The sequence below is a fragment of the Miniopterus natalensis genome, chromosome 1 (genome assembly GCF_054644295.1).
Source record: "Miniopterus natalensis isolate mMinNat1 chromosome 1, mMinNat1.hap1, whole genome shotgun sequence".
NCBI classification, from domain to species: domain Eukaryota; kingdom Metazoa; phylum Chordata; class Mammalia; order Chiroptera; family Miniopteridae; genus Miniopterus; species Miniopterus natalensis.
The window spans coordinates 105108805-105125173 of record NC_142081.1 but is presented as its reverse complement, the minus strand read 5'-3'; the positions used below and the strand labels follow the sequence as shown (position 1 = coordinate 105125173).

The 16369-nt window shown below is 32.4% G+C and overlaps 1 protein-coding gene across 1 annotated transcript in view; it reads right to left on the bottom strand.

Moving 5' to 3' along the window:
• MDGA2 (MAM domain containing glycosylphosphatidylinositol anchor 2) overlaps positions 1–16369 on the bottom strand; it is an 826450-nt gene that overhangs the window by 22570 nt on the left and 787511 nt on the right. The window contains exons 13-14 of the mRNA XM_087824881.1: positions 9132–9287; positions 8498–8656 (exon numbers count right to left, since the gene is read on the bottom strand). Coding sequence (XP_087681007.1) covers positions 8498–8656; positions 9132–9287 — 315 coding nt within the window. The remainder of the gene's footprint in view (positions 1–8497; positions 8657–9131; positions 9288–16369) is intronic.

Sequence of the window (16369 nt, the reverse complement as noted above, 5' to 3'; positions counted from 1 at the left end):
CATGTATATGTACATGTGTGTATACTATATGTATGTGTGCATGTGTTTTGGTATATATATATGTATATATGTATGCATGTTTATGGCTTATCTGCTGAGGAGGCCAAGAGCCACTCCCAGTGGCAATGTGTACATAGAGCACCCAGATTTTGGTCTTTAATATCATTCCTCACTAAAAGGAACCTGGGCTCTACCATCCAGAGATTAGTCTATTGACTGACTTCATGACAAAGAATGCAGGTTCTAATTGACAACCCCAGTGAAACCTCTAAGGGTGCAGAGGGGAGTCCTTCCCAGAAGAGGGACAGAGGAGATGAAGGCCTGGACCTCCTTCTAGAGACAGGCTGGTCTGGGAAGATGGAATGGCAGCAGCTAAGTGCTTTTCATGGGACAAAACTTGTCCAAATTTAAAGTTCTGAGACCATGTTCCTTTTACTTCTGTGTATGTTAATATGTTCTTCTGAAACTGAAATAGTGGCAATGAAAAAAAGTACTCTTTATTCCTATGAAAATCAATGAAAGTTTATCTAAAAGAATAAATGCTTAAAATCATCTAAGAGAAAAATAAAAAGCAGGTGTTACTTGTTTTATAAGAAAAAGACAATAGAATTATAGCTGATTGAAACAAATTCTTCCAAATGCGTTATAATTTAATTCTTATTCTGATGTATATAGTATTAATTATATTCCATTATCCAAATCAATGACTACAAACTACTGGTTAAATGGTTTGTTTTAGAAATGATGACAAAAGCTACATCAATAGACAAATGATTTTGGAAGATTATTTTTCCAAGCAAGTTTCCAGTTTTTAAGTTTATAAAAGATAATTCAGTGCTAAAATTTATATAAGCTTATGCTCAGATCATCTTGGTCAACAAAATTAGAGCTTGTGGAACAGAATAAAGTGATTCAAGAGAGGTTAGACTCAGCGAAGCTGATTCAGCACATTATTACAGCAAACAAATTTCAAAGTGAATGTGATGGATTGTGTTAATACCCTTTAAAAGTAATTTTAAAACCTCAGAGGCACTGTGCTTATGCTTCTATAAAGTATAAGATATCGATAGGTATGAATTTAGTCATCCCCAAGGATTTTCAAATGCTGTGTAGTTCCATGACACAATTTTGAAGTTGCTAACCCAAACAACTTTTTCTTGTCCCAGGTTTCCTAATCATCTTTTGATTACCACTCCTTAAGAGTCAGGTGTTAGAGCTAGAGAAGGCTTTGCTCACCTCCTGCTTAGGGATTATAATCAGAAAGGCTAAACTATCTAAGTGCAGAATTATCTCATGAACAGTGAGCAGTGTGACCTTATGCAATAGCATGATTCTTATTTTAATATTATTTCATATAAATTACTGTATAAAACATAATGTGCATAAATGTTATTTATAGTTATATTACTTAGTGCTCTCATTTTACTGTCCTTCACATAATGTCACCTTTAAATATTTTACTATAAATATTTATTTTATATATTTTAGATAAACAATTTAAATATGTCTTAAAATGTGCATACATGTTTCCTACAGATACTTGAAATTACCAAATTTATATAAATTAATTTGTAACTTAGTTTACTCCAAGGCCTGGGGATCACTTGCATATAAATTATATTTTTATTCTAATCAGTAATACAGACTCTTAATTTGAGTTTTGCATTTAATGAAAGAGGAAGAAGTGCTGAAATCATTTAGCCCCAGGCAAGAGTTATGTATATTGATAGGTAATTGTTAGCATCATTTGTTTTGTACACACAGACTAAAAGAGGAAATTATAAAATCATTATTTTTCTGCTTGAATAGAAAGGGCTGCATACATACATTTTTTTCAATACTTTTTCAACACTTGGTAAGAAACACATGCCGTTAACCCATTTTCTTATCATTAATTGGATTAATATATTTATTTATTAATTACACTAAAAAGGAGACTTTTTTGAAACAGCAGCTTTTCTCAGTCATAGCATTAATTTGGTTTAAACATCCTAGCTTCTACTATACATTGTCTGGGGGCCCATCATCAATAAATAATTAAATATAAGGAAAATAAATTTGGGAGTAATTAGTGGTTTAAAATCAGAGACTTAAAAAGTAAATGAACTAGTTATCACAGGGTCTAGTCTTATTATAGGGTCTGTGACAAGTGTCTAATGTTTATAAGTGGTAATAAATCAGGGCTAGATTCTATCCAACCCCTTGTTAAAATACAATATTAATTTAACAAGTTAATGATAAATTGTTATGAATGTCTTCTACCTGCAGCACTAGTTTTATACTGATGACATTGGCATGATCAACATTAATTATAGACAAGGCTTCACTGAAAGCACTGGCTTATTCTAAACAAAGAATGATTTAATATCAACTATTCTCAAACAGCCCATGGTTTGGTAACTATTCTTTAATTTTTAAAGGGGGGATACTAAATAACCTTATCTAGTCCTTCAGCCACTTAGGGGTTATCTTTTGCAAGAAACTTAGTTTTGAAAACTTATCAGAATGCAAGTGTCTCAAAGTTATATATTGATTCTGCTGACATCTTGCTATAGTCAACATAGTCAAGGTTCTAAAATAATGGCACCTTATCTTAAGATTTTTTTTAAGGCTCAAATTGTCTCTCATGTGATGTCTAAATCCAAGGGAAAACTATGTGAGAAAATGTCTTATTTGCAAGATATATTTGAGATGTAAGTGAGGATCTCAATTTTTAAACTCTAATCAGAAAAAATATGGCCTGTGATAAAGATAAGAAGAAAAATCAGACTCCTAAATCCATGCAAAAGATTGTTATCTTTGTCTTCTGTATATCTTCTATAAAAACATTTAAGTCCTCAGTTTAAAATCTTTGAATGCCAGCACTGATAAAGTTTGAATGCAAAGAAAAAACTGTAATATATTATTAAGAGAAATTTAGTTAGAGCTAATTACAGATTCATTAAATTTTATTTTTACATTCCATTAGATCATAGCAAGGTTACATATCTGAACCATAACATCTCAGCACAAAATGCAAATTTTATTCTCTAATGTATTATGATCAGTCAATATGTACAATTTTTATTTCAATGAGTTTTATATTTTTCTAAAAGTAGTAAGCAAAGATATTGCCCATTAGATTACTGAGTACTTTTATAAAGATAAATTTCCCTTTGCTTAGTTGTTAACAAATATGCTTTCCTCTGTACTTTGGCTGCCAGAGCACCTAGATTCAAATTCATTTAAGTCAGTGATTCACTTCTGTTTTTTTCCCAAACCCCTATGTACTGGGTCTTGATGAAGACCTTCTGTTTCCAATCTAAATGTCATGCTTTTAATTCTTTTACTTTGTTATTCTTTTCACACACTCAGAAGTAAGCTGCTCTCAAGTAGCTTGCAGTCTAGCAGGGATCAGGGTAACAAACATGATGGAGGTGTGCACCAGGTGTTATGGGAACAGATGGAGCAGGGAGAATAGGGAAGAGAATTTCAGCAGGTGCCCTTCAGTTGGCTTTTGAAGGAAACATATGAGTTACCAAGATGATTAAAGAGGAGAAAAAGTAATTATTCTCTCATACAATTTAAAAAATATTTATTTAATTTATAAATATTTATAAGGTAGGCAAATAAAGATTTACATTTGCAGGGCACTGTGTGATGGGGAGAGACATTGCTTCTGCTACCCCCAAGCACACAGTGCAGCAGGACAAAGGCAACCGATGAAGAGGCCCAGATACAATTCTGCTCAACCTGGGCAACTTCATGCATGACTGGAATAGACTATGAAGCCAGAGAGGCAAATGTCCTTGAGGTCTTTATGTTACTGGTTTAAAGGCTGATCTTTACCCCAGAAACTATTGTCCAAAGAGACAGTAAGGAGATCAATTAGCAGTAACATGCACAAAAAGTGATGGGTAGTCAAACTGAGCATTATACCCTAAAACACATTTCAAAATGCAAAGACTGATGTCCCAGTCTCCAATCTCTCCAACTCTCTCTTGTTCATCATTTTCTGCTTCCATTTACCAGCCCCCTTACACAGTCTACTCTTTGAAAATGCAACCTTTGCATTATTTAACAAGGACAATAGGAAGGCAAATTTCATGTCTGTTTGCTGTTCTTGCATCTAGGAATGTGACAAAAGCTGCATTTTTACTTTCCACCTCAGTGGAAGTGACATTAGTGCCCCTTTTCACAGGGATTTCCTTCTGAATGCTCAATTCCCATCTCTTCAAAAAAATTGCTTCCCTCTGATTTTTGTATCTCTAAACTTACCCATTCCATTAACTCTTATTTCTCTTAAATTAGACCCCTCTACAGCCCCATGTGTTTTATTTTATCACTTCTTTCTCACTCTCAAGATTCATGAGAGTAAACTTCATTAACAAACTCCTTTTCCTTGCCTCCCATTTGTCCTAAATTGAAATTAGCTCTCTAGAGCTACAACTTCATTGAACCATTCTTATCGAGTTCAATGAATGTATTCATAAGTGTCTTTTGTATCTTTATCTTTAATTTCTTGGTATGATATGATGCTTATATATCACATCCTTCCTTGTAGAAATAAAGGAAGTACATATCTTACTGAGTTTTAATAAGCTTTTGTCATATCCTGTGGCTTAATATGAGGTTCAATTTCTCTACAAGAACATTAGAAATTCAAGTGAATGATCAAGAAACAAAATGCCTATAAGGTGACTGAAATAATATGTTATTGTCAATAACCAGTGATCATGTCATATTGTATCATATACATATGAATTAATAGTTAATTTAGGGATAACACATTATAGCTTTCATTTATTTTTTTCTTCAATAATTTTTATAAAATAACAATAAATTATAACAATATGACATACAACCTCTAAGATGCCTCATAATAATTTCACCCTCTTATCATTAACACTCTTGTGTAGTTTCTTGACCTTGAACGTGGGTTGGAATTATCAACTAAGTTATAGTAAACGTAACAAAGAAAGGTTATGGGATGTCACTTCAGAGATCAGGTTATAAAAAGTTTTGGACATGTGTTTTCTCTCTCTCATGTATTTCTTGCTTTAGAGGAAGCCTGAGGCTATGCCATGAGATAGTCCTATAGGGATGTCCCTGTGGCAAAAGTCGAGAGAAGCCTCTGACCAACAGCCAGCAAGATATCCTTATTCTAACACTTGTGAGGGAGTGAGCCTACCAAAAAACTAAGTGAGTGGGCTTAGAAGTGTGTTTTCTTCAAGTCAAGTATTCAAAGTAGTCTGCAGACATGCCTGACACCTTGCTTGTCTGCAGTTTCATGAGAGGCCTTGAGCTACAGACATCCAGCTAAGCCGTACCCATATTCCTGGCCCACAGAAACTGTGAGGTAATAAATGTTTATTGCTTTAAGTTACAAATTTTGAGGGAAATCTGTTATGTAGCAATAAATAGTACACATACTTGACTGTTTAAAAGAGGAATCTCTTTTCTAAGTAATGTATAGCTGATCACCAATTTTTGTATTATTAAAAAATTAAGGCTCTTCTCAATGGTATACTATTCGTTAGTCAGCAAGGATTATTTATGGTTACTCAAGAAGTAATAATTTTGATTAGGCTATTAGAAATTCAGGACAAATCATTTTTGAACACAAATTTCCCAAAGAATCGATACAGTTCATTGTTTAATTTATAAAACCAGTGACTATAAATGCCCCTGGGTTTATAGATGAGTAAGTGTCTCAACATAACATTTGCAAAGAGGGAAGGTTTCAGCTACAGGCAGCATCTTCCTCATCTAGTCCTAATTAATTAGTCAATGTCTAGGACAAGTATATTTGCCTAGATTTAAGTAAGGAGGATGACTGTGTCTTGTTGAGAGGAACCCCAGCAACCTCCAACCATCTGATACAGTTCAGAAATGTCACAGGGATCAAAGTGGTAAATGTTTGAGACCAAGAAGGAAATAAAGAACTGCCTCCTTCCTGAAACAATCAAAATAAAGCTAGCAGAGGTCAACTGAACACATTGACAATAAAGAGGATAACAATTATGAAGTTAAAGTATATTAAAATTACCTTGGGACTCAGTATAAATATGCAGAAATTTTGAGAAGATGTCAGTTCATAAATAAGGTAAATACATATTTTACTCATTAAAGTAATTAAGAATATTGATCTTAGAATTATTTATTTAAAATGCAATTTAAAATACACCTGTTCCAAAGTGAACTGGGAGAAGAGAAAGTCCATGAAGTATATTCAAAACAGAGGGTAAGTTAAATACATATGATCAACTAAAGGAAAAAATTAGAGCTGAGCTAATCTTACTTTTGTAATAAGATAGAAATCTCAAAATAAATAAAATGGCTTGGCAATGGTGTAGAGACTTATTTCCTGTCATAGTTTAGGCCATAGTGAATGCATCACAGCTCTCATGGCTTTCTAACTGCTTCTGCAGCTTATATTCTGTTTCTCAATGATTTTACCCACTCCCATAAGATTTATTTTCCCAAATCAAAGGTCTCATCATGCTTGTTGTCTGCACAAAATGTGTAATATCTCTCCCTGACTACTAAATCAGCTAAGCTTTCATGACACTCCAGTAAGTCTCCCTGCAGAGTGGAAACAGGCAAGCTCCATGCCCAGCTTCCCAGGCTGGTTTTATGGCTTTGCTACTTACCAGCTATAAGCCTGATGGGCATAGTAACTAAAATTCTCTGTACTTCAGTTTTCTTATTTACAAGACACAATAATTATTTTAATGAGCACAGATGTCTATTGTGAAAATTAAGAGAAATAATTCATGATGTTTTAGGAATAGTGTCCTGGTCCATGATGAGCACTAGATAAGTGGATCTATTACTTTATTATTGGGGCTAGTTTTGTTATTTGAGATTCAAAGTAATGTAAGATTGAATGTCTGCTATGTGATAGAAGGTTTTATATATGTTGTCCATTTAACTTGAACAAGTTTCTGAAACAGAAATTATTATTCCTTTGTTACAGATGAGAAGACTAAGATCCACACGTTAAATAACTTCTCTAAATTGTTACAGTGACTGAGTGCTACAGACAAGTCCCAGCCTAGGTTTCCTGACTTCATGTTGAGGGTACTTTTACTGCACAAGAACTACTTCCAGGTTGTCACCTAGTGCTCCACTGTGAAGAATATTGGTTAATAGTGTTGGCTATGAGTTTGAATCCCAGTTGCTTGCAATTCATAGAAACTCTCTGAGATTCAGTTTTCTCCACTGTAAAAGATGGACAGTGATGCTCAATTTTATAAAAATATTAAGAGAATTGCTTCACTTAGTACAATAGCTGGTGTATATCATGCGCAAGATTTTATTCGTTTATATATTTCTTATTATTAGTTTTATTAATTTACATTGACAAGATGTCATGCCATCCTAACTTCTCACGCTTTACACCCTGGTTTCCAGTGCCTTAATCTTCCATCTATTGAAAATGTACCCGTCCTTTGTAGAGAAGTGTTTTCATTTGTCCCAAAGCATTGCCTTATTCTTTAATTAGATACAAATCCCCAATCCCTTGCCCAAGCTCTGTGGGTCTAGATATTCTTAACCATTGAGAAGTTTTCTTATTTTAAAAAGCTGGAAGTTTGCATATCTTGTATATTACGTGACATCCTCAGGTAGGATCTGGAACAGAATCTGTAATTAATTACACAGTAATATTTTTGCTGCAAAAAGTTCAGACTCAGGATAAGTAAAGACTGTATAAACAGGCTCATATCAGTTCTGGTTATATTCTAACACAGGTATAGTAGGTTAGCCTGTGCTGCCAAATAATTACATTAAAATAATTTTGTTCAGTTTTATTTTATTTTAGGATTGCACATGAATAATTGCAGACTTGCATAACTACCTCAGCCCCTCACCAGGGTTTTGTAGGTTCTTTCCCAATGTTCTGTGGTTTCTATCTAGAACAATTTTGTATTTAGTCATGTTATGCTCCATGACTGCACAGGGTCTCTACGAGCAGAGTGTATCTTCAACTTTGTATGCTCTTCAGGACTGAGGAGGTTCTTAATTCCCAGTAGGTGTGTTAGGTATACTTTAGAAACAAGAAAAAAATCACACCAATATTCCAAATGTGCTAAAAGTACTATCTTCCAAATATGACAATACCCTCTTTTCATGATCATTAATATACATTGAGTGATAATTCAAGCAATGTTGTGGTTTATTTGTTTTTTAAGAAGCAATCTAAATTGTATTGGTATTAAATTCCATAAGAAGATCTCATAAAGAATTTAACCCATTGATGGTTTGCTTGAATTAGGATTCCAGAAAAGGTAGGTAATGGTCTAAAATTTCCAATTTTAATCTAAATTGGGGAAATTAGGGCTTGATGGGGAAACATTCTTAGCGTCGTATTTTGCAATTTATAGGTAAGTCATATAAAAGTCAATGATGCTTTTCTTTGACTAAAATTGATTTAATGCTGTGTGTTTATGGACATTTTCTTTCTTAGTGATGATATACTTTAGAAGAAGAAACATAGTAATTCTTGCTGTCTCACCTATATGTTGTCCATACATGTGATAAAAGAAGCTGAAACAATATGCAGTATTCGTGGGTCCATATGGATTTTTGGGAGCAATGCTGAAAACAGGGCTGAGGAGTCGAGCCTTTTCACCTTCCAGTCTTGGTCGAGATGTCTCTATGTACATATAAAAACCTTTAAAAAGACAAAATAAGATGTTTAAAAATATTATTATTATTAAGTAACGTGAAATTTGAAATTATAAGTTTTAGAGTTTTCATACAAGTGCACATTGATAAGAGGATTGGCATCTCATTTATGACATCTTAAAGTGTATGATATAATATAAAGAATAAATGATTTACATAATTAAAATAAATTGTTTAAAATGTATGAAAATTTAGAGAAAATTAGAATTTTACACTTAAATTTTCAAAATAAAAAAATAATCCTAGTCTCTCAACTATATGTCAGTGAATTCTGAGAGAAAATTAATGTCTACAAATCTTGGAAATACCTGAATTATTGATACTGTGCATAAAATTTTAATATTTTATTCCACAGTCTTCAAATATATACTTAAGTGTTCTCTTGCCTTTCAAATTAATGGCATTTCTAACATTTCAAGGCTGGAGTATGATTGTTACGAACACATTTCATACCCTCTTACCTTCTTTGGAGCCACTACGATCAGCATTAGGTCCTGTGTTTGGAGTATATTTTGTATTTCTTGTTGCAGTACTTTGCTTTGTCCAGTCAAAATTATCTGTATCATCTTGGGTGAACAAACAAATGTTACCATCTTCAAATCCACAATGAAATTCTCCTGTTAACAGATTTTAATGAAAGTGATTAATATTAATTAAATGAATACAAATATTGCAATATTCTTATAGGAGAAATTTAAATCATTATACAGCAGTAATAATGCAAGATTGAGATAATGGAATCAGAGCCATAATTTTGCACAAGATTACAACTAAACATAAAATGATTTAATTTTAATGAAAAATAAAAATACTATATAAATCATTCTCTTGTTTAGTAACTTCAACCCGAACCTGAACCATTTCCTGTTGAAATATTCAGGTAACTAAAATGAAAGATGGTGATTCCCCCCTGATTTATGGCTGAAGAGTTTTCTCAGCACAAGAACAATTCAAACTAAGCTGTCAATAGGAAAGCGATGTCTTCTCATTTACCTGGCAGCATGTTAAAGCTGTGTACACTGAGGTTGTAACTTTTCACACAGTGTCTGGAGATGCTTTTGTGTATACTCATTTGCACAAATGGAAGTTTACTTATGGGGAGCTAATGACAAATTCTTTTAAAAAGTAGATATGTGTCATACTTTACTTGAATATTGGTTTGCCAGATGCTTGAAATTCACTAGAAATAAAATAATGAAAAGACTTTATGATGATCAGATGGAAGGACTGAGATATTTTGAATGCCTGCTGCGTGTTGAGTTCATACCCAACAAGTTTAGAGAGAGCTTTCTTCAACTGTCCCTGAAATGAGGGTGGTAGAAATATTTCTAAATATCACAGGGTTTTCTTACTGGGATGTACCCTGTTGGAAACAGAGGAGTAAATAAAGGAGATGATAATGTCTACTAGACACAGAATTAAAATTATCCTTAAATGAGAAAATTTTAGCAGAGTTTATATTATTTCATTCAAATTTGTTCAACTCTATGAAATCATAATAATACTAATTTGTGAGGCTCACGTAAAGAAAACTTTGGCTAAGGTCAGCTAGTAAAAAATAACGTCAAAACCGTGTATAGATTCTCTGGAATTAATAGAGATATGATCATCTGAAAAACAAAGATTCTCATTTGTGTTTTTCCCCCTCTACTATGGGTTAGAGTTATTACATATCATTGAGAGTGTAGCCCTTGCAGTTGGGGTCATGTCTCTGAATTAATCTTTGTGTTGCTATATACTAGTAATGAACTACCTGGAAGGGGCTTAAGAAAGCTATCCCATTTACAATAGCATAAAAATAATAAAATACTTAAGAATAAGCTTAACCAAAGAGATTAAAGAATTATACATTAAAACTATAAAACACTGATGAAAAAAATTAAAGGCACAAATAGATGGAAAGACACCCCATGTTCTTTGATTGGAAAAATTAATATTATTCAAATATCTATACTACCCAGAGTGATTTGTAGATTCAATGCAATCCCTTTAAAAATAATAATAGCTTTTTTTAAATATAGAAATGCAAAAAAGATTCCTAAACTTCCTGTGAAACCACGCAAGATCCCAAATTGCCAATTATGAGCTAGAAGAACAAAATTGGAAGCATCACACTTACCAGTTTTAGAGGAATCAAAAGACTATGATACTTGCACACTGTTGGTGGGAAAGTAAATTAATACATCATGAAAATTAAATGGAGGTTCCTCAAAAAGTCTAAATATAGACTTTGATCCAATACCATATGATCCAATAATCTGTTTTAAGAGTCTATACCCAAAGCAAATTAAACAAGTACTTCAAAGAGATATGCAGTCCCATGTTCATTGCACTATTATTCACAGTTGCCAAGATATAGAAACAACCTAAGTGTCCGTGGATAAATGAATAGATAAAAAAATTGTGGCAGATATATACCATGGGATATATTTAAGCCTAAAAAATTTAGGCTATCCCAACATTTTCAATAACATGGATGAAACTAGAGGACACTATACTAAATGAAAAAGCCAGACACAGAAAGAAAAACTGCATAATATCACTTACATGTAGAATCTAATAAAAGTCAAATATATAGAAGCAAAGAGTAGAATGAAGGTTGTCAGGGGCTCGGAGGAGATGGAAATGGAGAGATGTTGGTCAAAGGGTATAAACTTTCAATTATGCAAGATGAATAAGTTCTGGAGATCTGCTGTACAACATTGTGCCTGTAGTTAACAATGCTGTATTGTACACTTAAAAATTCATGAAGATAGTAGATCTCATATTTACTGTTCTTATAATAAAAAAAGAGAAGGAAGGAAACTATTGGTATTTACAAATAAAAGTAAAACTGAACACTTTCCCTTTGAATTTAAGGAATACATTTCTGTTTTGTTTTTGTTTTCAGATTCAAGAATCATGGCATTTCTGTGTTTTCAAAGGCAAGCATCTCCTCTGAGCCCCCTACAATCTTCATTGTACTCTTTGCTTCTATTCTGTTCCATTAGTCTAAATAACATTTTTTATGCCAGTACCATACTCCTTTGATTTCTATGGCTTTGTAATATAGTTTAAAATCAGAACATTTGATGCCTCCAGCCTTGACCTTCTTGCTCAAGATTGTATTGGTTATTTAGGATGTTTTGTGGTTCCATATGAATTTTAAGATTGTTTTGCTATTTCTATAAAGAATGCCATTGATATTTTTACAGAAATTGAATTGAATTTGCAGATCATTTTGTGTAGTATGGACATTCTAGCAATATGAATTCTTCCAGTCCATGAACACAGGATGTCTTTTCATTTATTTGTGTTTTTAATTTCAACAATATTATAATTTCAGTGTACAAACCTTTGATTTCTTTTGTTAAATTTATTAATAAGTACTTTATTCTTTTTTATTGGTACTGTGAATAAGATTTTCTTATTTCATTTTCAGATAGTTCATTGTTAGTCTATAGAAAAGCCACTGTTCATTGCATGTTTATTTTGTATCACACCACTTTACTGAATTTGTTTATTAGTACTAACTTTGGACTGATATCATAGAATGGGTAATTGAAGTCTCTTTTAAGTTTTAAGTTGTTTGCTAGAGATAGGCAAGTTTTCATGCATGCTATATAAATATATTTATATATGCATTTTAATAATATAAATATTATTTACATTTACATTATGTTATGAATAAATATTTCATATATATATCATCTTGTACTCATAATCTCTACAGCAAAAAAGTTCAAAAAATAATTGTCCTAAAATTTTAAATTTTAACAGTTTTAGAGACTGTAAAATTTAAATCAAACCGAATACACTTTTCAAAAACTTAAAAACCTCTTTACAGTAGCAAATTCCAGCTTCACTGCTGAGATACTTGAGCGACTCCAGAACTCATTTCAATTTGATTTCATATATATTTTTTGGATTGCCACAGAAATGACTGTATGACATGGAAGCATGGATCAGACAGACAAATCTCAGAGGCATGGAAAGGAGCAGATGCGTGGAGGGGGAGAGATTAACCAAATAATTTATATGCATATATGCATAACACAAGGACACGGACAATGGTGTGGTGAGGAACTGGGAAGTGGGGTGGGGCAGGGTGGAATGGGTCAATAGGGGTAAAAGAAACATTTGAAATTTCTTGAACAATAAAAAACAAAACAAAAAACAGTCCAGTCAGGTTTGGTCTGAGGGCACCCTTCCTAATGAAATAAGCAGCGTATTAGAAGGACACGGGAGCACTACTGGTGTACATTAGAACCTGTAGAACATGGTTTTCTTGACAACTAACCATTTTTCCTTTCTGTTAAATTTTCCAATCAAAAGATTAAAAAATTAAATAGAAGACCCTCATTTTTAAAATTTAATAAATCCATTTTTGGGGTCTAATGAAGAACCAGACTATAACAAGTTTTTTTAAAAAAAATTATTGATTTTTAGAGAGAGAGGGAGGGAGAGGGAGAGGGAGAAACACAAATGTGAGGGCAAAACATCGATTGGCTGCTTCCTACACACCCCACATGAAATTACTCTATATATTTTGGAAGTGGATATTTTGGATACATTCACTTAAGTACTATGCAAGTTGATGAAATGCAAAAGAGCATTTAGGAATAGTTTGATTTGTTGCCAGTACATAATACCTCATATCGCATCTATTATCATATTAAATATAATATGTATTCCATTACCATCCTACAATTAATTATTTTCTGTTAAGATGTTTCAGACACACTATAATTTATAATTTAGCCAATGTATATTCCAAATATTATAAAACTTTATTATCAAGAGAAAAATTTTTTTGGAAGAAATTGCTAAATGGTATTATAAAAATTCATTACAAATAATTATAAATAACATATAACAAGTAAGATTTAGTAGCACTTTCTTATTTTTTCTCATTTAGATGCTTTTCCTGAACTGTTTAATTTTCCCTTTCCTTTTAACTTTATTAACAGTATCATTACTGGGAAAGTATGTTTTAATAAGTTGTAGAGGATTATCAATAAGTATATTGTAAATATACCAAAATTAGAGTAACAGAAAACAAGTTTGTTAGGGTCTTGGTGCATGGAGGTTTAACTACAAAGGAGCATATGGAAATTTTAGGGGTGATGGAACTTTGTGGTGCTGGCTACATGACTATGAATAGCCCAACAACTCTTAAGTAAGTCTTAAATAGAATGAATTTTACCATATATAAATCATAGCTTGAAAACAAATGACAAAACTTAAAAAATACTGTAGTGTTTAAGAAGCAGATTTCAGGTAAAGTAGTCTGAGGGAATGAAAAATTCTTTCCATAGCAAAAATCTAAAACAAAACATTACCTTCTTTTACATGTTGGTCTATTTTCATCTCTTATTGAAAGTCTGGCTAGCCTATTAAGAGCCTGAATTTATAAATGGCTTTGTTTTATAAAACATTTTTCTTATATGTATTTAGGACTTGAAGGCAATAGCAGGGTTAAATAAATCAATTAATAAGGAAAAATGTAACTGTCAATAATATAAAAATAATTATCCTTGATAACTTACAGGAATCATTGTGTAACACTTACTAAAAATCTTTATTCTAAACAACTCTCAGCTTCCATCGTATTGACTATTCATTAAAAACCATAAAGTACACAGCTAATGGAAATCTTTGATGTAGAAAGTTATGCTCGAAATTATTTTAAAAATAAAATATCCAATCCATTGTTTGACTACATGTAAAATGCTTGCTGAAGAAGAGATATTGCTAACTATGACCTAAAGGATCCAAGCTTTTTACAGAAGCATTCAAATTCTAAATTGTTTATCTTCAAGACACTCTTCTGGCTTCCAGGACTTTTGAACACCATACTCCAGACACACTGAGCTTTTGCTCAATTGCTATCTGAAAATGACCTTCATCTCAAAGACAGGCATGCCTTTCTTCACCTTCACTTAAGGGGCCTCTATTCAACTTTCAGGCCCCAGCTCAATTATCATCTCTTCTGTAAAACTTTCTCATTTGCCAAAAATATTAATAATACTTATTATCTTGTATTGAAGTAATCTGTTAGCAAACACTCCATGTACTAGATATTCATATGCCTTTCATTCAGTAGATAGGCTGTTCAAAATTTTTTTTCCTTGAATTGAAATACTTGTAAACTTTATCCTGTATCTTCCCATGACAACTCTTTTTAAACATTTCTAGTTAGTATGCAGTCAGAGAACCTACCTTGAAAGGAATTATAATCAATATAGTAATTAACTAGCAATAATGCCATGGAAAGAAGCCAGGGAGAATCTTATTTATGCAATTAATTCATCCTGAAACTGTCATGTATTTGTTCTCTTAACAAATGATCATTTGAATACCTGCTAAATATCAGATGCTGTGATAAACACAAGATAGTAAGACATAAGGAGAAATTAGAAACATGAAGTTTTTAAATATTTTATAATTTACTGGAGGATTATTTTACCACACAGATGAAGATAAATTATTATGAGAAATCAACAAGAGGAAACTTTTAGTGGAGGAAGATGCATTTGTGCTAAACCATGTAATGAGAGTGAACCTCAAAGGGTTGATAATAATATCCACATTAAAGGGTCATTTGTCATGATTAAAATAAACTTTTACACATGAAAACAATATGTAAACAATAGAGATCTATAAAAATATTCAATATTATAATTTGAATATGGAGAAGTGGCATTAAAGAGGATCTTTAGTAGAAAATACAGCAAGAACAGATTCTGTAGTTTTGTCTTTGTTACATAGTAAGTGAAAGACCATTGCCGAAAAGGAACTACAGTACAATGAGAGAAAAGACTTGGCATCCAATGTTTTCTTCCCTAAGTATAGGTAATGGAGACTTTTGGATGGATGGGAGTGAGAGTGCAAAGAGGCTCTTCATTCCTTTATTAGCCAAGAACAACATATTCCTAAACACAAAATAAGAAGCAAAAATCAATTCTTAATTTTAATGTGAAATATTATTAAGAGGATGGTGACCAGATTATCTTCACTTTTCATAAAAGATTGGGATATATACAGAATAGTGATCCATGAAAAATATTTTTTGTCTTCCATTCCTCATCAGAGGATATGTTTATATTGACTTTAGTGAGAGGGAGGAAAGGGGAGAGAGAAACATCTATGTAAAAGAGAAACTGATAGATTGCCTCCCATTTGTGCCCTGGTGGGGACCGAACTTGCAACCTAGGTATGTGCCTTGACCAGGAATAGAGCCCACAACCTTTTGGTGTATGGGATGGGATGCCACTCCAAGCAACGGAGCCATCTAGCCAGGGCTCCATGAAAAATCTTGATTAAACCATTCAAATAGAATTGTCTAAATAAAAATAGTATTTTATGAGTGGAATATAAAAACCAAAAACGGAAAATTAAAGAAAAATAATAGCAATAAAAATGATATGTAATACCTCAAAAGAAAATAATAATTCCACAGTTACACAAATAACAAACATTAAGCAGGTTGGAGTAAATGCTCCATGTTTAGAAAAATTTATAAAAATCAATATCAATATTGAATAATTTGTCTTTATGCTAATATCCTTTGAAACTTAAAATTCGCATTTAATGCTGGTTTTGCTGATTCAAAGCCAGCCTATTTAAAACCAAATAACAGTAGTTGCTAAATAGTATTTGTATGTTTATGCATTTTCTATTCCTCTTAATTGTGAAATACAATGCCGTTTTTATTGTG